This window comes from Thalia democratica, chromosome 7, assembly GCF_965202585.1.
Source record: "Thalia democratica chromosome 7, ktThaDemo2.hap1.1, whole genome shotgun sequence".
In the NCBI taxonomy this organism is placed as follows: Eukaryota; Metazoa; Chordata; class Thaliacea; order Salpida; family Salpidae; genus Thalia; species Thalia democratica.
The window spans coordinates 50,914,067-50,939,555 of record NC_139171.1 but is presented as its reverse complement, the minus strand read 5'-3'; the positions used below and the strand labels follow the sequence as shown (position 1 = coordinate 50,939,555).

General features: G+C 25.3%; 2 protein-coding genes across 2 annotated transcripts; both read left to right on the top strand.

The window, feature by feature from the left end:
• The first annotated feature begins 248 nt into the window (after window positions 1–248).
• LOC145840741 (uncharacterized) lies at window positions 249–5,584 on the top strand. The gene is made up of 8 exons (XM_082948069.1): window positions 249–319; window positions 1,462–1,541; window positions 1,698–1,802; window positions 1,963–2,104; window positions 3,486–3,592; window positions 3,995–4,132; window positions 4,544–4,660; window positions 4,811–5,584. Exons 1-8 carry the CDS (start codon window positions 274–276, stop codon window positions 4,946–4,948), a joined length of 873 nt encoding a protein of 290 aa, XP_082804195.1. The 5' UTR covers window positions 249–273; the 3' UTR covers window positions 4,949–5,584.
• Window positions 5,585–18,483: 12,899 nt separating this feature from the next.
• Window positions 18,484–23,819, top strand: LOC145840742 (uncharacterized). Its single transcript, XM_082948070.1, has 8 exons — window positions 18,484–18,554; window positions 19,697–19,776; window positions 19,933–20,037; window positions 20,198–20,339; window positions 21,721–21,827; window positions 22,230–22,367; window positions 22,779–22,895; window positions 23,046–23,819. The coding sequence occupies exons 1-8, from the start codon at window positions 18,509–18,511 to the stop codon at window positions 23,181–23,183; spliced, it is 873 nt and encodes a 290-aa protein (XP_082804196.1). The 5' UTR covers window positions 18,484–18,508; the 3' UTR covers window positions 23,184–23,819.
• The last annotated feature ends 1,670 nt before the right edge of the window (window positions 23,820–25,489 follow it).

Genomic DNA, 25,489 nt, shown 5'->3' with positions numbered 1-25,489 from the left:
AAATATTGTTCTACCCGAGAACTGTTTTTATCGTTTGAAGCAAAACCTGCTTTAAAATTTTCTTAAAAACTTCAAACATTTTAATCAAATTATAAATCAAGATACTTATAATCAGCAAATATTTAGCTATATTGTTTAATATGTTTTTTTGACTTGAGTTAATTAAAACTTTTGATTCGTAAATGCTGTAACAAAATACAATAAATAACATATTTACAACTTTCTTTAATTTAAAACAATTTATTAGTTATTCAGCTCTTTCTAAAAGCTACAATGAACTTCTATTTGCTACTATTCAGTTTAGTACTGCTTTTTAAAGGTAAGTTAGTAATATGATACGTAAAAACCAGTAAGCGTTTATCAAATTTATAATTAATTTAGACTTATGCACAGTGTTGAGTTTAAACTTTTTTGTAGACTACGTTCTTTGTGAGGCTAATTTAAGTTTAAAATTAATTTATAAAAGTTATAAGAGTTTAAGGTCTAAAAAGATGATGTTTTTTTCTCAAGTATAATGATACACTTCCTATTATTTAAACAAGTATTAACTAAAACGTTTGTTTATTATTTTCTGTTTAAGTAAAAAAAATAAGCAATATAACAATTGGAATCCTAGCACAACTCGAATGATACAAAATTTGTATAAATTATAACAATATTATACAACATGTTTAATAAAATAGATACGCTAATTCAATACCATGCATTTTGGCAAGAATTAGTGCTAAAATTATTTGTAGCTTAAAAAACGGGGTTTGTAGATTTATATGCACTATTAGCACAGTTCATTATACTAACTTGGTCTTATGATAAAAAATATATTTAGCAATTAAGTGTAAATAAAATACCTGTGGTGTTACTACTTTATTTATTCACAGTTAAAAAAGGCGAAACGTATATATAAATTAGAAAAATGTTTTAGTTTCAGTTATTTTCTGCAAGTAGCGATTAAGTGTTTCCTTTTAATATTTTAAATTTTCTTACATTTTACATTTTTAACGTGTCTAAAACCAATTTTTTTGGTTTAACTATGGTTTTAAACGTCAGTGTATTGAGTTTTTATTTTTGTTTTCTTAAGTTTTTTAAGTTTTATTTGTAAACAAAATATAAGGTTGTAAATTGTATCATAACTATAAAAAGAAAAACATTGATCTATAAAAAATGTTTTCATATTTTTTCAGTCTAGTCGCAGAATTAATCGTTAATAAATTTTTGCCACTAGAAGTCTAAACTTAATACTTTTTTATGTTTTATTGGTAAAATACTTTAATGTAAGTTTATCAACAACTTTTCACTAAACTTACAATATTTCACCTGAACAAGGCTTATCAGATTTTGTCAGTTAGACTGTAAGCATAGTGGCGTATTGCTGAATAAACTTATATTGATTTAACTCTCAAACTTTTATAAAATATATTGAGCACTTTGACTTTTTCTTAAAAAACTTTACAAATGTAACAGCATCAGAATGCCAAAATAGAGTGGGCGGTTGGAGTGGATTTAAAAACGCAACTAGGGAAGTTCAGGAAGTCGCTGACGAGGTGAAATAACAAGTGCTTTGTTTTTTGATTAAGTTGAAAATTAACCTTAATAACAGTTTTACTGAACTTAAAAAGTTGCAATAAGTTTCCAATCAGTTAAAAGTTAGTTTTAAAAAGTTTGTAAGTGAATTAATACGCAGCTTTTCGTTAACTTAGGTCAAAGACATAGTTAAAAGAAAGTACAAAGGGTATGTAGAAATTTACAAAGCAGTTGAATACGAATACCAAGTTGTTGCCGGAGGAGTTAATTACAGGATAGCGGTAGTTATTTCTATATAAATATCTAATCTGTATTTTTCTAAACTTAACGACTTTTTTCTGGTAAAACCCGGTTTTTGGAGAAATAATAAAATTAATATAAAATTAATATGTTTAACACTAAAACTTGACATTTAAAAAATTACTTGTTATTTCAATACAGATCAAAATTTATATAGACTACGCTATTGGAATAGAAGTTTTCAAACCACTCATGGGCAGAAAAGCTGTATTCAGAGGTTTTCTTGGAACATTTGTACGCCTCTCAGCATTTAAAGGATTTCTACGACTCTCAACATTTCAAGGTGCAAAAAAAAAGTATTACAAAGTCATTAAGTATACTGATTGTTATCGTCTTTTTATGCTTAAAATATGCTAACAAGTAAAAGTTACTAAAATTTAAACACTTGATTAAGCACTTTGATTAAAAAGATTATCATTATATGACATATAAAATGAAAAAGTACCAAAAATAAAGTAGCAAACACTTAAACAATAAATCTTTTACAACGATTTAAGGACCTTGAACGTGGATATTTAGTAAGTTAGATAAGTTTAATTTCTCGAATTCAAGAATTTTTATCTATTGGCAAAGCACTTATTACTCCTTTATTTTAACGTTCCTATAAATATTATTCAAATTTTTAATTTCCAAAATTAGATCAATTGTTTTTTTGTGGCTTATATTTAGACGGTTATAACTTTTGAACACGACTTTTTAAGCAGATTATGATTTTGTACTTTTTAGTAAAAATACTAAAATACGTATATCGACTAAAAATTATCATTTTAATATACTTTTTTACTTTATAAATAGTAAAGTTATCTACTAAAAACAAAACTATTATATGTAAATTATTTGTAATCATAAATAAAAAAAGATACTTAGTTAATATATTTATGGTTTACTAAGATTTTTTTATTAAATCCCAACAATGTATTTATTTGAGATTAATAGACAAAATACATGCATTTTAAACATAAGAACTTTTATTAAGAAATAATTTATATTATTTAAAACAAATGTCATAATAATTTCGAACTTAGCTAACAAATAGATTGTTTTACATAGATGATGTAATGTATAGAAAAATGTATAGAAAAAGTAAGGAAAAATTTTAGTTAAAAAAAAAGTTTTTTATAAAATAATCGTAGTAATCAGCACAAATCAACTTATTTATAAACATAAAAAAATAAGATTTTTTTGTAATGGACTAAAAAAGGGGTCGGAAGCTTTTTGTATGTAATGAATGCAACTTACAAAACAAAGTTTATCTCGTGTCAGAAAAAACATTATGCTCTACAACCAAGTTTAAACTAAATATTTGTGCTATTATTACTATATCTATATTTTTAAAATAATCAAATCTAAAATATTTTGTACCGGTAGCGTTTCGTGAATATTTTCATACAATTTTTACTCCCCAAGACATTAAGTTTTCTTTTAATTCATTTATCATTGAATAATGATTTTTTTTTAAAGCGATTTCTAGCTTTTATAAACAACAACTTTTTAAGTTAGTTAAAACTTTGGGGAATGGTCTTTATTAATTCACTTATGAATAACTTTAAATACACAAGTTTGAAAATTTTGTCACCATAAAGAAATAAAAGCCGTGTTTTGAAAATTTAAATTATGGAAAGTTGTAGACAACTCAAGTTGTATAATTTAGCTGTTTTAAACAGCACCTACTACAACTCAAGCAACAACAACTCAAGCTACGACAACTGTGCCACCAACTATTGCTACTACCAAACCAGTAAATGACGAAATTCAAAAAATTGCTGAAGAGGTAAAAAAACGTTTTCTCGTAATTTTAAACTACGAAAACTATCAAATTTAATAAAAACTTTAACCAATATTTGAAATATTAGTTTCTTAAAAATTATCAAACGAAACAAGTTCAATTATTAAAATGATCATTTAAAATTTTTCGGTTTACTAAAACTAACAACGTTTTTTATGTTATTCACACACACTTTTATTTTTAACAAATGGAGTTCTCATCAAATTTGTGTTGTTACTTTATTAACCAAATGTTTCTTTTCATATAAACACTTTCATATACTTATTTATTTCGAGCAACATACTATTTTTTTATGTAGTACTCTTTTTTTTTTACGTAACTTCACTGAAATTCAATTTATTTTTAACAAGTAAATTTATTTTAAAAACTAATATTTTTCCTAATCAGATCAAATATTCAGTAATACGAAGGCTCCTTGAACCTACAACAACTCAAGCTACAACAACTCAAGCTACGACAACTGTGCCACCAACTATTGCTACTACCAAACCAGTAAATGACGAAATTCAAAAAATTGCTGAAGAGGTAAAAAAACGTTTTCTCGTAATTTAAACTACGAAAACTATCAAATTTAATAAAAACTTTAACTAATATTTGAAATATTAGTTGCTACTAATGTTTCTTAAAAATTATCAAACGAAACAAGTTCAATTATTAAAACGATCATTTAAAATGTTTCGATTTACTAAAACTAACAACGTTTTTTATGTTATTCACACACACTTTTATTTTTAACAAATGGAGTTCTCATCAAATTTGTGTTGTTACTTTATTTACCAAATATTTCTTTTCATATAAACACTTTCATATATTTATTTATTTCGAGCAACATACTATTTTTTTATGTAGTACTCTTTTTTTTACGTAACTTCACTGAAATTCAAATAATTTTTAACAAGTAAACTTATTTATAAAAATAATATTTTTCCTAATCAGGTCAAATACTCAGTAATACGAAGGCTCCTTGAACTCAGAATAATAATAAAGGAATACGAAGTAGTTGCTTTCGATTTTAAAATTGTTGCTGGAGATGGTTTTGTTTTTGCAATAAAGGTTGATATTCTTAATAGTTTTAAACTAATATATTTTTTTAGCATGAAAATTTTTTATAAATAAAAAAGTTTGAAGAACTTTAAAACTTTTCAGAAAACAAGTTATAATTAGAGTTACATGAATAATAAAAAACACTATTTTTTAATACAGATAAAGATAGACCAATACGAAGACAGCGTTTTTACAATTTTCGTTTTCAAGCCACTATCGGGTGAAAAAGCCAAACTGATAGAGGTACTTACACCTTTAGAACCGATTGAAGTACCAACACCTTATAAACACCTCTAAACACACCTATATTAACTAAACGGCTGTTTCATTGACTTGACTGAAACTTTGACGTAACAACATTTTCTTTAACTGTTTGTTTTTAAACATATTACAGAAACTTGCAAGACCAATTTTACAACTCACTCTTAATAAAACAGATTAAACTTATCGGCTAAAGTTTAACAGGAGTTTACATATGTATCTTTATTTCAGTTAAAACTAAACTAATTAATGTTTTGTGCTATTCAAAGTTTGATTTACTCTTTGTTTCTATATTTTTAAAAACTAAATTAAACTTAGTTTATTTTGGAATTTTGTTTAAGTCTAAAGTATTTGCTGCTTTAGACCATTGTTGCAGTTTTATCAAATTTCGCTTAGAACATTAACAACTTACATTGAAAATTCAAAGTTAATGTTTTTAATTTAAAATAGGAACATGTTATACTTATATAAGATTCAAAAAATTATAAATATCCACAAACTTTGTTCGAATAAGAACCAAGTGTTGTTTTAATTGTAGCTTAAATCAAGAAGAAGACTCAAAAAAAAACTTATTTTTTTACAAAATGCTTCAAAAATTGATGATAGTAAATATTATTATTAGTTATCAAACTTTAACAGATATAAAATTTATTAACGTTTTTTTTTGCTAAATAAAAAATTATAATTAAAACTTTGTAATTTTATACGCATTTAATACAATTTTACAAAATACTTACAATAAGTGACACAAATTAAACATGAAAGCTCGAAAACACAACTTCAAAACAAACTAGATAGTCTAGTATTGTCTTTAACTTGTGATTATTTGCTCTTTTCAAGGAATCAAAATACAAAACATCTTAAAATAAATATTTCACAGTGATTTTTTAGCTGTGCACCCATGCACACTAGTGTGTACAACATTTTTTTGGGTGCACCAAACTTTTGAAAAGGTGCAAAAATTTGAAACTTACACTGACAATCTGGAGTTTCTGTATCACTACTTTTAGGAGTGTTCTTTTAATTTCTGAGAAGAAATAAAAAAATATTTTTTACACAGCGTTTTTCGGTTTAAAAGTTTGTAACCAACGGGCAGCGCGTACCTAAGAAATGCGTACTTAAGCGACAGGTTATTGTACTTTTTTAAAACTGTATAATTTTTTTTGAACGACAAAAAAAAAAAAGCGCTAAAAAGTGTGTTCTAAGGACGTGGTGTACGATGGAACCTTTCGGTTATCAGGTAAAGATATAAACAATTTAAATTTTAATCTTATGCAAAATTTTACCAAACATAAGGCTCGTTAAATTTTTATTTAAAAGTTTTTCAACTAAATAGTTTAAATGTTAGTTTTTACGTCCAATTTTAGATTTTGTTGCCTAAATGCTTTGTATGTTAGTTATACGCTATTATACACAGTAATTAACATTAGTTTAATAATTTAATATATAGCTAAATTCAACATTAATGCACACAAAGATTATTCCAAAAATGTTTTACAAGAAAAAGAAAATATTTAAAAGTTTTTCATACGTCTTTTACTTACGAAGGAAGTTTTTTTTGTAAATACAGTAAGTTGTATACTTACTGAATACTGTGTTTTATTTGAAATAATCTATTATTAGTAAGTAATTAAAAAGGTGTTAAAATACTATTTAAACACTGAGAGTTAATTTTTTTTAAACTATTAAAGAGCTAATCTCTAAGATAACTTTGAAAAACAAAAAGCTCACGTAGACATATAATAATAAAAGAACATCTTTACTTGAAGGTGATGGAATGTGAAATAAAAGTATAATATGTTTTTTTATTTCACATTCAATCACCTTCAAGTAAAGATGTTCTTTTATTATTATATGTCTACGTGAGCTTTTATAGTAAGTAGTACTTACTGTTAAAGTGCAAGTTTATTCGAAAAAAATTATTGCGAAGTAAACACTTTATTTTTCTATCTTTAAAAAATAAACTATTTTGGAAATTGGAAAATTAAGTACAACTTGTTCGAGTTGAAAAGACAAAATTGACATTGTAGTTGGAAATTAAGTGCTCTTCAAAATGTTAATTATATATACTATTCATTATCATTTAAATCCAAGTAAATTGTTTAACTCAGAGCTTCATAGTAAAAAGTAGTCGCCTTACATACTTACTTTTTCGCTACTTTACTAACTAATGTCCTCTGATGGCCAAAATCGCCCACTTTTAAGGACTTTTTGAACTGGTTGAACCCAATAAGCTGAAGGATGAAATTAATCCAGAATTCGGAAACATGCGGCCGGCGAGCATGTATTTATTTTAAATGGGATGCGGCCTATTAATGGCAAAACCTGCGGCCCACGAAATAAGTTTGAATTACAATAAATATTTTGGATTTGAAATGAGAATAGAAGATAAAGAAAGGTTTTAGGTACATTTCACTGGAAATTAAAAAATTTTATAAAGTGTTTCGTGTCTATTATGAAATTTCTAAACTACAACTTGGGTGCGGATAGTTTTCTTTTGAAATTAGTCATGTAACTACCAGAATATTAATTTGTTAGTAAAGGTGCAAAGTTATTCTTGCATAAAGTATTATGGCATGTAATAAAAAATTATTTGTAGTTTTTTTTTCTAGACCTATCTTATTTTTTATTTTAGTACAGTAAAAATTTTTTAGATATTATTATACATCTTTACGAACTCAAATATACATTTAAGAAAAAGTTTTAAAGAAATTATTTTACACCACTCAACTATAATTATAAAATTTCTTCAAATTTTTTTATTATATATACAAATCTACACTAAATTTTAATTATAAGGCTAGTATTTATATGGAAACAATCTTTGTTAAAATTTTATAGTATGTTTAAATACTAAGTTTACACGTTTAAGAACAATTTATTTGGAAAATCTTAAAGCTCAAATAAAATGTTGAACTAATCAAGCCCATTTTTTTAATAAATGATTAATTATCAAGAACAGTATTGCTAAAGTTTATTGTTTCTTTCAAGTATTTTCACAGAATTATGCACAATTAGAAATTGTTATTTATTACTGTATCTAAACATGTGTTTTAGGCAAAAGTAAAAAAAAAGTCTCAAAAATATTCAGTTTTTGTAATGATAAAAGTAGTATTTAATTTTTTTTTAAAATCTATTCTCATATGTTAGTTATTTCTTCAGTTTAAGTTTTGTTACCTGTTCAAGTAATAATAAATAAAAATGATATACTTCTGTAATCATTAAATTATTTTGATAAGCAAACCAAAAGCATTTACTATTTCAAAGAATTTAATTCATTGATCAACTATAAACAGTTTAACTTTGCATCAAATTTTACAGTGTACTACTATAGTAAGGGTATAGGAGGAGTTAAGAACATTTTTTTACATAGTTAAATATTGGTGAGTATATTAAAAATAAAAACTAAAAGTCTTTTTTTATAGAATATAAAAACTTATTAACTTTTAAGATAAAGAAACTTTTAGAAAATTTTAACATAGAAACATATGCACCGCACTTTTTTTTTCTTCTTTTTTGAATTAAAAAAATTTAATTAATTTAAATTTGAGGTTTTATATCTTACATAACTAAATAAAAATATAATCAAAAACAACTACAATAAAAATTTATAATTAAGTTCTGCAAAAAATAAAAATTAATAAAAACAAGTTAAAAAGCAGTTAATATACATGCTTGCATACTAATAAACCAAAAGTTAATTTTCTTTATCAACAAACCAAAACTAGCTAAACATAAACTAGTATAAATATGCACAAAACTAACTAATCATATACTAAAACATAAACATGACAAAATACAATTTGGCGGTGCAAAACAATCACAGATTCAAACAATTCTAAATTTACTCAGTATATGGTTTATTCAACAAAAAAAAAAGCCCTCAAAAATGTTGGACAAGGACCAGGTGCACGAAAAAATCTGCTTGGTTATAGAGTGGTATACCACTTGGATATAGTTTTGTCTTGTCTAGGACATAACTTCTCAACAAGATTTTTTTGTAGCTGTATTTAAATAAAAATTTTGGAACACTAGTCCAAAATTTAGGACTTAAATACCTTGAGGAGTTAATGTCAAGCATTGTTTAAGCTTTTCAATTACAAAATTATTGTTCTTGAATTTCTTATATTGTGTGAAAAAACCATAATAGCTGGAGTAAAACAAATGTGGTCAACCTCAAATCCTCTCAAAGTATTCAGTATCATCTTACAATACTAACTTGCAAATTAGAAATGTCATTAAATATAAAAATACCATTTTTTGCAAACAAGGAATTTGTTGGAGTCAGTGAAAGCAAACAATAAATATATCTTAAAATTCTTTTTTGCATACTAACAATTAGCTTTAAATGACAACTACAGGGTTTGAAAATTTTAGACGGCACCCAGTTTAGCTTATAATCAATGAACATAACTTGTTAGAAAAGTTTTAACCGTGTAGTTTACTAATAATAGAACTTTTATTTGCATTTTTTATTTTTCAATTAAAAATATTTGATTTGATACAGTCCCTGGAAAAAATCATAAAAATTAACTTTAGGAACTTAAATTTCTATGTAACTGCTTTAGATGTAATTATGATTATATTTTCTGAATGTATCCTCACTTTTCTTATCATTTTAAATAATTTTAACTACATCAACACTAATAATCCCCTCTCAATGATAAACGTAATATAAAGGTTTGCCACTGGTTTTTGAGAAATTTATTCAAGGTTTTTTTTTATTATTTCAAGTATTTTACAGTACATTTTTTCGGGTCTATTTTTAGCTTAAAGTTAAATTTAACGTTTAAATCTGTGTTAGTTAGTATAACTACATTGAAAGATACTGCAAAGCTATTTTACATGTGTTTTTTAATATATATTATTTAATTATTTAACTAATATATTTTATCTATATGATAGATATTTTGTGTCAAATCAAAGTTTTACAAGACACACACTTTCAAAAACACTAAATATATTTTGATCAATTTAAGTTTAATTAACAAGACATCTAAGGAAGCGAATAAAAGAACACATACCAAAATGTGTAGAGAACTTGCCTGTCAGATAAGAAAGAAGATATACCAGTTAAGGTATTAAAGCATCTAAACGTTCATCTATTTCAGAACATTTAGTTAATAATCCAACTTGTGCAAACAATTATAATATAGACAGATTTAAAATTATTAAAATTTGTAGTAATGTTTTTCATTTGATTAAAGTAGAAGCCATTTGTATTTTGTTAAGGAAACCCGTTTTATGTAAGCAAAAAGATTTTGACTAAACTGTTTCTTTATTTTTGTAACATTTTACAAGAAATGTTTTAATTTTATTATTTTGAGTTTTACTGTAGATCAATTATAACAAAAATGGACTTATTTGGTTTTAACTTTTACTAATTGCTTTTGTCTTTTATTAATCTCTTGATTACTTTATGATTACTTGATTACTTGGTTATTATATAAGTGTGTAAAATCTTATTATTTGTTATCATTGTACTCTACTGAAGAGAATTGATTGAAATATATTTAGTGTTTTTGAAAGTGTGTGTCTTGTATAACTTATTGTAATATACTGGTCACTTATGTTCCAAAATCAAAGTTTTACTAATTCAAATGTAAAAACTGTTTTAAGTTTCAGGTTTTTCTAAGTTTTTTTTTTCAATTTCTCAAATTCCAGGTTTTTCCAGGTTTTGAGGCAACCCTGAATATAATAAATATTTATAAAGTATCCTTCAACACTCTAATTAAAAAGTATATTAGAGTTAGGAAATTAACAATATCTTCTCAAACAAAAGGAAAAATCTCAAATTTATATTTTAAATCAAATTTATACTATTATTGTTTTCTTGGCAGTATATTTTTCAAGCTGTACTTTTGCTTCATTTTCACAAATTTAGAGTTTTAAGATGCACCAAAGGTGTATTGTTTTCTCAATAGTCTTACACTTGATTACCTTGAAACTTTGTTAAATTGTTTGTTCTAAAAAGTTCTCTTATCTAATTTTTTGTTTAATTTTAAAATCCTTTTGTTATGATGTCACAGCTAAAACCCTAAAAAAGTACCACTGGAAAAAGATGCACTGTTTTCTCAGCCTTCTTACACTTGTTCGCCTAGAAACATAATGTAAAATTGTTTGTTCTAAGAAGTTCTCTAACCTACATTTTTGTTTGTACGAGTGTAAGAAGGCTGAGAAAACGGTGCACATTTTTCCAAACTTACTTCAAAAGGTAGTTTTTGGGCTTTAAGTGTGACATCATAAAATTAAGGTTTCACAAAAAAACGAAATTGTAAGTAAGAGAACTTGTTAAGATGTACAAGACTACAAAGTTTCAAGGAGATCGAGAATATAACTATCAAGAAAACAGTGCACCTTTGGTGCACCTTAAAACTATAAAGTTGTGAAAATTGAAGCAAAAGTACTGCTCAAAAGTTACCACCCAGAAAACAATGATACTTATACTTAAAATTTTGTCCACAAGACCAAGTTCTTATAAAAAAATAACAATTTAATGGACTAGTCAAAAAAAAACATGTTTTAAGATTATTTTTTTTTAATTTAAAAGTTTTATCCCATTCTAACTGCAAAAACCCAACGTTTTTAAATATTTAGTAACATCAAGGCTATAAAAACAAACTGCTCGATAAGAAAGTTTCACAAATTAATAACCTACTCATAAACTTTATTTTAGAATTTAGAAGCATTTATGTTAAAAAATATCAGTCAAAGTCAACCCTTTGCCACAATCAATGGTTTCTGGGCAAGCATTGAGCTTACAAAAACTTATGTTGTGCTAATAATTAAAAAAAAAACATATTTGGCCTGATGTATATGAACCATGCAACTAGTAGCAATACCACCCCAGGAATATATACTATTTTACTTCTATTTGCAATAAAAGTTTGTAACATAATAGTTGTTGCTCTTGTAGAGAGGGCAACAAGAAAAATGTGAACGTACATGAAATCGAAATCTTTGGGAGGAGACGGTGTGGTGCCCATGGTAGACTATGATTTTCATGGTTAATAATTGGTATAAATGGGTTTAAAAAATGAGTGCATACCATTTTTTCCCTTTAACAATTAATTTCACTAATTAGTTTAAGTTTTAAAAAAATCATTTAAGTTAAAATTAAATTTTATCAAAGTTTGATGATTGAAAGGTCTTTTTCCACACCAATCAATCTATTGACCATAGTTGTGAGCATTCACATTTTTCTTTGTAAAGTGTAAAAAAATGAAAACAGTACCTTACAGCTGATCTATGATTTAAAAAGGGCTTTCAACACACCAGGTTCGTTGGCCACAGTTGTGAGGTCACATTTTTCTTTCTTTTAAGATGTTTTGACACAATTATTTTTAATCTATAGCTTTTAGAGTTAGGAGAGAATAATTTACTATACTTTCTCAAAACAAGTTTAACAAAACAACCTACTATAAAAATTATTTTCTTAATAAATACTGCTTCAGTCAGCTGCAATATTACTGCTAAAAATTGATTGGCTAAATTTTATTTACTGTTTTTCTGAGTTGAACTAGTTTTAGAAAAACTGTATAAAATCAGTCAAAAGTTGAATTTAAGGTTGGTTACTGTCCAAAGATTAGGGTTTTTATTTAAACTTTAGATAAAATTGGTTAGGCTTAGGAATAGGATTAGTTAGCGGTTTAAATGTTAGTACTTTAATGCTTATTGTTACTGAATTTCATTTTCAAAAACATGAAACTATGTTTGAAAAAAATCTTAAGCAGCACTACTGCCAACAATTTATAAAGCTATAGAATTTTGGAGCAAATATGATATGTTCAATGTCCAATAAACAAAAGAGTGTTTAAGTTATGTTAAGATAAAAACTTAAAAATAGAACTGAACATTTAAACAAACAAGACAAAAACACAAAGTGAGCAGTCAGGGTTTAGAGCCGGGTTTGCTAAACTCGTTTTCATTAAGTTTTCTCCTTGCCTATAATTCTAAAATTATTGTCCTCCTTTACTAGTTAACTATATATTAAAAATTTCGCAGCTTTACTAACTATTTCCCTATGATAGCCAAATCACCCTGAAAGGGCTGTTTTAAGGGGACATGAATCATGATATTAGTGTTTAGGGGTCCATAGCAGAGTTGGTAAAATGCTAATAGTTACTATGGTAATTCAGCAATGAAGCGTATAAACTTTGGTTTGTTTTAAGTTAGTAATTTCACGTTCGAGTAAACAAAGCAGAGCTTTTTAACATGTCTGGTCCATAGTGTACAATTTAGGAAACACTGGTTTAAAGGGTAAATTAACAGTATAAAAGCGGTGCCCTGCGAAAAAGATATATAACAAATAACATTGTAGACTAAACGATTTATTTGTCTGATAATTTTTCAAAGTGTCAAAGTATACCAAAAGGTTATTTGCTTATTGCAGTATAAAACACGGGCCTAGTTTAACTGATGATAACATTTTATCTTATCTTCAAGCTAGCAACTATTAAGCACTTTTTTTTTTTTATTCATTGTTTTGTTTGTGTTGGTCCACTAAAAAAGATGACTACTAATGAATTTTATAGAACTTACTTATCAAGTTAACACATTTCGTTCTGGATGATTATTTTAAACTTATACAAGATGTTTGCGTAGTTAAACACAGAATTTTTTTTTCATAAATGATTTAATATCATACAAAAACTGCAAGTATAAGAAAAATTAAGTCAGTGAAAAGATAAAGAACAAAAGAATAAAGGGTCGAAGGAGTAATTTAAAGGCTTATGAGCCATTTCTAGACCAAAAGATAAATTAATAAAAAAAAAGAAGAATTACTGACCGAGGGTAAGGGTTAGGGGTAACAGTGATGGTGAAAATTAAAAAAAATAAAATAAAATAAGTTACCAAAGGTTAGGGGTAAGAGTGAAAGTAAAATAAAATGAATAATAAAACTAAATTAACAGAAATAAGAAATTAAAATTAAAAATAAAATTAAAATGTTAAAATATATAAAAAATGCAATACGTGCGAAAATATTTCCGTGCAAAATTGTCTGCTCGTGCAAAAATGTCTTCGTGCAAAGGTGACCCTTCGTGCAAAAGTGTCTTTGTGCAAAAGTTTCTTCGAGCAATTTGGTCTCCTCGTGCAATTTTGTCCCCTCGTGCAATTTTGTCCGCTCGTGCAAATTTGACATCTACCCACTTATAAGATATTTATAAATGCATACTTTAGAATTTTAAATTATTATATTTAAATTCAAGCAGGTTAATATGACACAAAACATAAAGTTTCATAACTTTTATATTTGTTCTATATGTTTTTATGCGTTTTGTTCATTATAAACTAAAAGTTTAAACAGTAAGCAGCTCTTTTCTAAGAAATATAAAATCTATCAAAATAAAGTATTTAACAAAAACGTTGTTTTGTATGAAAAATTATAATAAAAGCTATGCTGTTGATAGCACATAGTTAGTCATAAAAGTTTTTTATTAAATAAACAAAGAAAATAGTTTAACTTGATGAAAATTATAATTAAGTTATAAATTTGTTTATCTGAACAATTTTTGTTAAAAATATTTTTTTTTTGTAAATAATGAGGTTATTTAAATAATGTTAACAAAAAACACACGAATTTATTAACTAAGATTAACTTTGATTTATTAACAGAATAGAATTAATTGTAAGAAACTCAGCACTAAATTTTTCTCCCGATCCATGCTTGGCATGAGTTTGTATTGCTGCTTAATTGCGTTCGTTCAGCTGGGCGCTTTAGTATGCGCCTGTAATCTAGCTGCTAGGTGGCTTGGAATGGTATGAGAACGGTATGAGGGTGGAAGCCCTGTTACTCGTTGTGCTACGTCGGTCGGGTGTCAGCTCATTTGCAGTTTAACAAAAAAAGAAAACCATGACTAAAAACGCATAAGCATGTTGTTAAAGGGAAGCATGTATTCACTAATTCACTAATCATTAATGATTAGATAGCTATAAAAAGTTAAACAAACATCATACTTTATTAAACAAAAATGCTTTATATAAACTTTATTTAAAATAGCTGTAAAAAACTTAGCTTTTGTTGTCTAAAGACTGATCAAATTTTTATTAAGTTTTAACCAAAGTAAGGAACCAAAGTACATATTTAAGTAGTAAAAAATTTAGAAGTTGGCTTAGTTTGTTAATGTTAATTTTTATTCATATTTTATTTTCTCTCTTTATATTTATTAGCTTAACTGTTTTGACTGGAACTATTTAACTAGGTAATTTTTTTACATATCATTGAGAATATTTTTCTATTATTAAAACAAGTTTATTACTAATTTTAAATAGTTCTTTGTTTTCAGTATATCAAGTAAAAAAGTTTTCATTCCACATGTTAGCTCCATAATGTAAGGATTTTTTTTAATTCGTATATAATAATAGTACAGAACTTAGGTTTATATTTAACTGAAAATAAATAAAAAAGATTTATTATCAAGATTTTACATACTGGTATTTTTAGATTGTTTAAAGTTCAAAAGTTTTTACTTACCTTATAAAATTTTATTCTAGCTGTTCTTTTTATTAATTCTGTTCCAAACAACAATGAAAATTAATGCTAATGCTCGTAAAAGTTAAGTTCTCAATTGTTTTATTTAACTGATTTGCAATTTTATTTTCGACAATTTCTAAAGGTTATTTATTGAGTTTTCTTATATACAATAGATTTATTAAGTTTTTTTTTTCAAAGATTAAACCTATGATTATTATATACTAAGACTACCTGCAAGTTTTGGTGTTTAATTACCTATATTAGTCATAATACAATTTTCGTTAATTAAATAAACTGTATGTAATATATTTGTTTTAAACAACGGATTTGAATTTTTATATACAATTTGTAAGTTCATAACTTTTTTCAGATTTTTTTAGTTTTAATTTATCTAAATTTAATACAGTAAAATATGTTGAAAAATTTAATTTTTTTTCTATTATTAGTTTTTTTTTTTTTTCAAAGCTGAAAATAGCATTATAAACATAGAGTTTTTCTGCTAATTATTGCGTAGTACGCACAATGCGTACTTAACTGGCAGTTCATACCTAAGAAATGCTTACTTAAGCGGCAAATTAAGAACAAAAAAATTGTCAGCCCTTTTGAAAAATGTCTAGACACGCCCCTGCAGCAAAATTTGTAAGTTCCTTAACTTTATATTACGCACAGAAAAGTTTTTTGTTTTCACCGCAAAACAAATTGTATCTTGATATTAACTTTATAGCAAATAAAACTTTATACTTCAGACAACTTAACAAATATATAGTAAATAAATTAATTTCTAATTTTTTGTAATAATAAACAGTTTTGCATAATTTCGCGTGGATTTTATTGGTAGTCGTGCAGTTTATTTGCCAACAATATCAAAAACTTAAGTATAAAGCTAACGGATACTAAAACAGAAAAGTAATTATGGTTAGTAAATTTTACTATATAGTAAATATTCATAAACTTTTTGAAACTAACTATTTTTTAAATTAAAGAAAGCAAATGCAGTAACTCAGTTATACTTGTAATCAAAAGTCAATGTTCATGTATGAGAATTACTTTGACTTATATAGCTATGTATAAACAAAAAAAAATTTAAAGTTTATGAAAAAAAAAAACTTTTTATACTTAACTTATACTGTCAAACTGATTATTTTTATACATAGTTTTTTTTTTTGGTATCATATGTATTATTTTAATACTTATTTTAAATACTATAAATGTCACTATTTCATGGTTACTTATTAACTTATGCATTAGTTAGGTTTTTGAGTATACCTAAACACTTATTAATTGTTTTTCAAAGATTTAAAATTTATTAAACACAACTTGTTTAAAGATGTAACTTGACATCTTACATTGTTTACATAAAGAATTTAAGATATGTACTCGTCAAAATTTCAAACGTAGGTTTCAAACTTAAAAAAATAAATTTTTAATAAGAATGTTTGAAATATACAAAAGTAATACTATTCTAAAAGCAATAAAAACATGAAATAAAGTTATAAAAAAAATTTCAGTTTTACTTCCTAAACATAAAAATTACTTATTTAAACATATTGTATCTTTACTAAGTAAACTTGTGAAAGAACAACAAAATTTATTTTCATATTAGTATGTCTTAAGGTATATTAACAAAAAAGCAATCTAAATAGCTCAACGGCTTTTTGGTTTTTTTTTACAAAATTTTTCACCCGCAAATTTGCAGCCAAATTAAGTACCACAAGGTACTTTTATAACCTCATTTATTTGATAAATTAAATTAGAAGGAGTTTTTAGGAACAAGAACATATTAGGAAATAAAACTTTTTACACGTAAATGCCTTCCGGTTAAAAAAAATCCTATAAAACAAACAGTGACTGTGCAAACTTACAGTTAAAAATACAAAGCTTTCTCTGGAACAGTAAACTAAAAAAAGTTTTCCGGAAGTGTGTTACTTCCATTTAGTTGTATTAATAAGTGTATTTGCAAAATTCGCAGTAGTTCCGTTTAGCTTTCAATTAACTTAATAAAAAAAAGTTTAGAAACATTTTATTTTGAAATTTTCAGTATTTAAAATGTTTAAGTTGTCGGCTTTGAAAGTGCACTTATAAATTAAAACTTGTCGTGAGAAAATAATGTTTTATTTTCAAACTAAAAAATTTATCAATAAGGAAAATTGACTCGTTATTATCAATGTATAAACTTTTACTTTGTTATGCTATAGTTGATTTCAAAAAAATAGGTATTAAATAGTGTTAGTTAGAGAAGTTTTTATTTTCATAAAAAGTAAGCATAAAAGTTACATAAAGTATATTGTACAACATTTTAGAACTTTATTTAAAGTTGTACTTATGATAAGTTTTTTAAGTTTGTTAAAATGTTAAGTTGAAATAAGTTTTTACAAAACGTTTTATCGTTTAATTATTAACTACTTATATTTATTAAGTATAAGTTGCGATATATCGAAAAAATATAATGTATAGTTGATTTCAAAAAAATAGGTATTAAATAGTGTTAGTTAGAGAAGTTTTTATTTTCATAAAAAGTAAGCATAAAAGTTACATAAAGTATATTGTACAACATTTTAGAACTTTATTTAAAGTTGTACTTATGATAAGTTTTTAAAGTTTGTTAAAATGTTAAGTTGAAATAAGTTTTTACAAAACGTTTTATCGTTTAATTATTAACTACTTATATTTATTAAGTATAAGTTGCGATATATCGAAAAAATATAATGTCAGGTTATTTAAAAATAAATTTGTATTTAATAGAAATATTATAGCTTTTTAAAATATACAAGGTAGCCAAGGTGTTTTGCTATTTTATAAAAATAATTTTTAAAATTAATCTTACGTTTATTAAATAATTTTATTAAAATAAATATTGTTCTACCCGAGAACTGTTTTTATCGTTTGAAGCAAAACCTGCTTTAAAATTTTCTTAAAAACTTCAAACATTTTAATCAAATTATAAATCAAGATACTTATAATCAGCAAATATTTAGCTATATTGTTTAATATGTTTTTTTGACTTGAGTTAATTAAAACTTTTGATTCGTAAATGCTGTAACAAAATACAATAAATAACATATTTACAACTTTCTTTAATTTAAAACAATTTATTAGTTATTCAGCTCTTTCTAAAAGCTACAATGAACTTCTATTTGCTACTATTCAGTTTAGTACTGCTTTTTAAAGGTAAGTTAGTAATATGATACGTAAAAACCAGTAAGCGTTTATCAAATTTATAATTAATTTAGACTTATGCACAGTGTTGAGTTTAAACTTTTTTGTAGACTACGTTCTTTGTGAGGCTAATTTAAGTTTAAAATTAATTTATAAAAGTTATAAGAGTTTAAGGTCTAAAAAGATGATGTTTTTTTCTCAAGTATAATGATACACTTCCTATTATTTAAACAAGTATTAACTAAAACGTTTGTTTATTATTTTCTGTTTAAGTAAAAAAAATAAGCAATATAACAATTGGAATCCTAGCACAACTCGAATGATACAAAATTTGTATAAATTATAACAATATTATACAACATGTTTAATAAAATAGATACGCTAATTCAATACCATGCATTTTGGCAAGAATTAGTGCTAAAATTATTTGTAGCTTAAAAAACGGGGTTTGTAGATTTATATGCACTATTAGCACAGTTCATTATACTAACTTGGTCTTATGATAAAAAATATATTTAGCAATTAAGTGTAAATAAAATACCTGTGGTGTTACTACTTTATTTATTCACAGTTAAAAAAGGCGAAACGTATATATAAATTAGAAAAATGTTTTAGTTTCAGTTATTTTCTGCAAGTAGCGATTAAGTGTTTCCTTTTAATATTTTAAATTTTCTTACATTTTACATTTTTAACGTGTCTAAAACCAATTTTTTTGGTTTAACTATGGTTTTAAACGTCAGTGTATTGAGTTTTTATTTTTGTTTTCTTAAGTTTTTTAAGTTTTATTTGTAAACAAAATATAAGGTTGTAAATTGTATCATAACTATAAAAAGAAAAACATTGATCTATAAAAAATGTTTTCATATTTTTTCAGTCTAGTCGCAGAATTAATCGTTAATAAATTTTTGCCACTAGAAGTCTAAACTTAATACTTTTTTATGTTTTATTGGTAAAATACTTTAATGTAAGTTTATCAACAACTTTTCACTAAACTTACAATATTTCACCTGAACAAGGCTTATCAGATTTTGTCAGTTAGACTGTAAGCATAGTGGCGTATTGCTGAATAAACTTATATTGATTTAACTCTCAAACTTTTATAAAATATATTGAGCACTTTGACTTTTTCTTAAAAAACTTTACAAATGTAACAGCATCAGAATGCCAAAATAGAGTGGGCGGTTGGAGTGGATTTAAAAACGCAACTAGGGAAGTTCAGGAAGTCGCTGACGAGGTGAAATAACAAGTGCTTTGTTTTTTGATTAAGTTGAAAATTAACCTTAATAACAGTTTTACTGAACTTAAAAAGTTGCAATAAGTTTCCAATCAGTTAAAAGTTAGTTTTAAAAAGTTTGTAAGTGAATTAATACGCAGCTTTTCGTTAACTTAGGTCAAAGACATAGTTAAAAGAAAGTACAAAGGGTATGTAGAAATTTACAAAGCAGTTGAATACGAATACCAAGTTGTTGCCGGAGGAGTTAATTACAGGATAGCGGTAGTTATTTCTATATAAATATCTAATCTGTATTTTTCTAAACTTAACGACTTTTTTCTGGTAAAACCCGGTTTTTGGAGAAATAATAAAATTAATATAAAATTAATATGTTTAACACTAAAACTTGACATTTAAAAAATTACTTGTTATTTCAATACAGATCAAAATTTATATAGACTACGCTATTGGAATAGAAGTTTTCAAACCACTCATGGGCAGAAAAGCTGTATTCAGAGGTTTTCTTGGAACATTTGTACGCCTCTCAGCATTTAAAGGATTTCTACGACTCTCAACATTTCAAGGTGCAAAAAAAAAGTATTACAAAGTCATTAAGTATACTGATTGTTATCGTCTTTTTATGCTTAAAATATGCTAACAAGTAAAAGTTACTAAAATTTAAACACTTGATTAAGCACTTTGATTAAAAAGATTATCATTATATGACATATAAAATGAAAAAGTACCAAAAATAAAGTAGCAAACACTTAAACAATAAATCTTTTACAACGATTTAAGGACCTTGAACGTGGATATTTAGTAAGTTAGATAAGTTTAATTTCTCGAATTCAAGAATTTTTATCTATTGGCAAAGCACTTATTACTCCTTTATTTTAACGTTCCTATAAATATTATTCAAATTTTTAATTTCCAAAATTAGATCAATTGTTTTTTTGTGGCTTATATTTAGACGGTTATAACTTTTGAACACGACTTTTTAAGCAGATTATGATTTTGTACTTTTTAGTAAAAATACTAAAATACGTATATCGACTAAAAATTATCATTTTAATATACTTTTTTACTTTATAAATAGTAAAGTTATCTACTAAAAACAAAACTATTATATGTAAATTATTTGTAATCATAAATAAAAAAAGATACTTAGTTAATATATTTATGGTTTACTAAGATTTTTTTATTAAATCCCAACAATGTATTTATTTGAGATTAATAGACAAAATACATGCATTTTAAACATAAGAACTTTTATTAAGAAATAATTTATATTATTTAAAACAAATGTCATAATAATTTCGAACTTAGCTAACAAATAGATTGTTTTACATAGATGATGTAATGTATAGAAAAATGTATAGAAAAAGTAAGGAAAAATTTTAGTTAAAAAAAAAGTTTTTTATAAAATAATCGTAGTAATCAGCACAAATCAACTTATTTATAAACATAAAAAAATAAGATTTTTTTGTAATGGACTAAAAAAGGGGTCGGAAGCTTTTTGTATGTAATGAATGCAACTTACAAAACAAAGTTTATCTCGTGTCAGAAAAAACATTATGCTCTACAACCAAGTTTAAACTAAATATTTGTGCTATTATTACTATATCTATATTTTTAAAATAATCAAATCTAAAATATTTTGTACCGGTAGCGTTTCGTGAATATTTTCATACAATTTTTACTCCCCAAGACATTAAGTTTTCTTTTAATTCATTTATCATTGAATAATGATTTTTTTTTAAAGCGATTTCTAGCTTTTATAAACAACAACTTTTTAAGTTAGTTAAAACTTTGGGGAATGGTCTTTATTAATTCACTTATGAATAACTTTAAATACACAAGTTTGAAAATTTTGTCACCATAAAGAAATAAAAGCCGTGTTTTGAAAATTTAAATTATGGAAAGTTGTAGACAACTCAAGTTGTATAATTTAGCTGTTTTAAACAGCACCTACTACAACTCAAGCAACAACAACTCAAGCTACGACAACTGTGCCACCAACTATTGCTACTACCAAACCAGTAAATGACGAAATTCAAAAAATTGCTGAAGAGGTAAAAAAACGTTTTCTCGTAATTTTAAACTACGAAAACTATCAAATTTAATAAAAACTTTAACCAATATTTGAAATATTAGTTTCTTAAAAATTATCAAACGAAACAAGTTCAATTATTAAAATGATCATTTAAAATTTTTCGGTTTACTAAAACTAACAACGTTTTTTATGTTATTCACACACACTTTTATTTTTAACAAATGGAGTTCTCATCAAATTTGTGTTGTTACTTTATTAACCAAATGTTTCTTTTCATATAAACACTTTCATATACTTATTTATTTCGAGCAACATACTATTTTTTTATGTAGTACTCTTTTTTTTTTACGTAACTTCACTGAAATTCAATTTATTTTTAACAAGTAAATTTATTTTAAAAACTAATATTTTTCCTAATCAGATCAAATATTCAGTAATACGAAGGCTCCTTGAACCTACAACAACTCAAGCTACAACAACTCAAGCTACGACAACTGTGCCACCAACTATTGCTACTACCAAACCAGTAAATGACGAAATTCAAAAAATTGCTGAAGAGGTAAAAAAACGTTTTCTCGTAATTTAAACTACGAAAACTATCAAATTTAATAAAAACTTTAACTAATATTTGAAATATTAGTTGCTACTAATGTTTCTTAAAAATTATCAAACGAAACAAGTTCAATTATTAAAACGATCATTTAAAATGTTTCGATTTACTAAAACTAACAACGTTTTTTATGTTATTCACACACACTTTTATTTTTAACAAATGGAGTTCTCATCAAATTTGTGTTGTTACTTTATTTACCAAATATTTCTTTTCATATAAACACTTTCATATATTTATTTATTTCGAGCAACATACTATTTTTTTATGTAGTACTCTTTTTTTTACGTAACTTCACTGAAATTCAAATAATTTTTAACAAGTAAACTTATTTATAAAAATAATATTTTTCCTAATCAGGTCAAATACTCAGTAATACGAAGGCTCCTTGAACTCAGAATAATAATAAAGGAATACGAAGTAGTTGCTTTCGATTTTAAAATTGTTGCTGGAGATGGTTTTGTTTTTGCAATAAAGGTTGATATTCTTAATAGTTTTAAACTAATATATTTTTTTAGCATGAAAATTTTTTATAAATAAAAAAGTTTGAAGAACTTTAAAACTTTTCAGAAAACAAGTTATAATTAGAGTTACATGAATAATAAAAAACACTATTTTTTAATACAGATAAAGATAGACCAATACGAAGACAGCGTTTTTACAATTTTCGTTTTCAAGCCACTATCGGGTGAAAAAGCCAAACTGATAGAGGTACTTACACCTTTAGAACCGATTGAAGTACCAACACCTTATAAACACCTCTAAACACACCTATATTAACTAAACGGCTGTTTCATTGACTTGACTGAAACTTTGACGTAACAACATTTTCTTTAACTGTTTGTTTTTAAACATATTACAGAAACTTGCAAGACCAATTTTACAACTCACTCTTAATAAAACAGATTAAACTTATCGGCTAAAGTTTAACAGGAGTTTACATATGTATCTTTATTTCAGTTAAAACTAAACTAATTAATGTTTTGTGCTATTCAAAGTTTGATTTACTCTTTGTTTCTATATTTTTAAAAACTAAATTAAACTTAGTTTATTTTGGAATTTTGTTTAAGTCTAAAGTATTTGCTGCTTTAGACCATTGTTGCAGTTTTATCAAATTTCGCTTAGAACATTAACAACTTACATTGAAAATTCAAAGTTAATGTTTTTAATTTAAAATAGGAACATGTTATACTTATATAAGATTCAAAAAATTATAAATATCCACAAACTTTGTTCGAATAAGAACCAAGTGTTGTTTTAATTGTAGCTTAAATCAAGAAGAAGACTCAAAAAAAAACTTATTTTTTTACAAAATGCTTCAAAAATTGATGATAGTAAATATTATTATTAGTTATCAAACTTTAACAGATATAAAATTTATTAACGTTTTTTTTTGCTAAATAAAAAATTATAATTAAAACTTTGTAATTTTATACGCATTTAATACAATTTTACAAAATACTTACAATAAGTGACACAAATTAAACATGAAAGCTCGAAAACACAACTTCAAAACAAACTAGATAGTCTAGTATTGTCTTTAACTTGTGATTATTTGCTCTTTTCAAGGAATCAAAATACAAAACATCTTAAAATAAATATTTCACAGTGATTTTTTAGCTGTGCACCCATGCACACTAGTGTGTACAACATTTTTTTGGGTGCACCAAACTTTTGAAAAGGTGCAAAAATTTGAAACTTACACTGACAATCTGGAGTTTCTGTATCACTACTTTTAGGAGTGTTCTTTTAATTTCTGAGAAGAAATAAAAAAATATTTTTTACACAGCGTTTTTCGGTTTAAAAGTTTGTAACCAACGGGCAGCGCGTACCTAAGAAATGCGTACTTAAGCGACAGGTTATTGTACTTTTTTAAAACTGTATAATTTTTTTTGAACGACAAAAAAAAAAAAGCGCTAAAAAGTGTGTTCTAAGGACGTGGTGTACGATGGAACCTTTCGGTTATCAGGTAAAGATATAAACAATTTAAATTTTAATCTTATGCAAAATTTTACCAAACATAAGGCTCGTTAAATTTTTATTTAAAAGTTTTTCAACTAAATAGTTTAAATGTTAGTTTTTACGTCCAATTTTAGATTTTGTTGCCTAAATGCTTTGTATGTTAGTTATACGCTATTATACACAGTAATTAACATTAGTTTAATAATTTAATATATAGCTAAATTCAACATTAATGCACACAAAGATTATTCCAAAAATGTTTTACAAGAAAAAGAAAATATTTAAAAGTTTTTCATACGTCTTTTACTTACGAAGGAAGTTTTTTTTGTAAATACAGTAAGTTGTATACTTACTGAATACTGTGTTTTATTTGAAATAATCTATTATTAGTAAGTAATTAAAAAGGTGTTAAAATACTATTTAAACACTGAGAGTTAATTTTTTTTAAACTATTAAAGAGCTAATCTCTAAGATAACTTTGAAAAACAAAAAGCTCACGTAGACATATAATAATAAAAGAACATCTTTACTTGAAGGTGATGGAATGTGAAATAAAAGTATAATATGTTTTTTTATTTCACATTCAATCACCTTCAAGTAAAGATGTTCTTTTATTATTATATGTCTACGTGAGCTTTTATAGTAAGTAGTACTTACTGTTAAAGTGCAAGTTTATTCGAAAAAAATTATTGCGAAGTAAACACTTTATTTTTCTATCTTTAAAAAATAAACTATTTTGGAAATTGGAAAATTAAGTACAACTTGTTCGAGTTGAAAAGACAAAATTGACATTGTAGTTGGAAATTAAGTGCTCTTCAAAATGTTAATTATATATACTATTCATTATCATTTAAATCCAAGTAAATTGTTTAACTCAGAGCTTCATAGTAAAAAGTAGTCGCCTTACATACTTACTTTTTCGCTACTTTACTAACTAATGTCCTCTGATGGCCAAAATCGCCCACTTTTAAGGACTTTTTGAACTGGTTGAACCCAATAAGCTGAAGGATGAAATTAATCCAGAATTCGGAAACATGCGGCCGGCGAGCATGTATTTATTTTAAATGGGATGCGGCCTATTAATGGCAAAACCTGCGGCCCACGAAATA

Coding starts and splice junctions, on each gene's coding strand:
- LOC145840741 (XM_082948069.1), top strand. CDS start 274: ATGAACTTCTATTTGCTACTATTCAGTTTAGTACTGCTTTTTAAAG. Junction 1,542..1,697: donor TTCAGGAAGTCGCTGACGAG/GTGAAATAACAA, acceptor TCGTTAACTTAG/GTCAAAGACATAGTTAAAAG. Junction 4,661..4,810: donor GTTTTGTTTTTGCAATAAAG/GTTGATATTCTT, acceptor TTTTTAATACAG/ATAAAGATAGACCAATACGA.
- LOC145840742 (XM_082948070.1), top strand. CDS start 18,509: ATGAACTTCTATTTGCTACTATTCAGTTTAGTACTGCTTTTTAAAG. Junction 18,555..19,696: donor TTTAGTACTGCTTTTTAAAG/GTAAGTTAGTAA, acceptor CAAATGTAACAG/CATCAGAATGCCAAAATAGA. Junction 22,368..22,778: donor TTCAAAAAATTGCTGAAGAG/GTAAAAAAACGT, acceptor TTTCCTAATCAG/GTCAAATACTCAGTAATACG.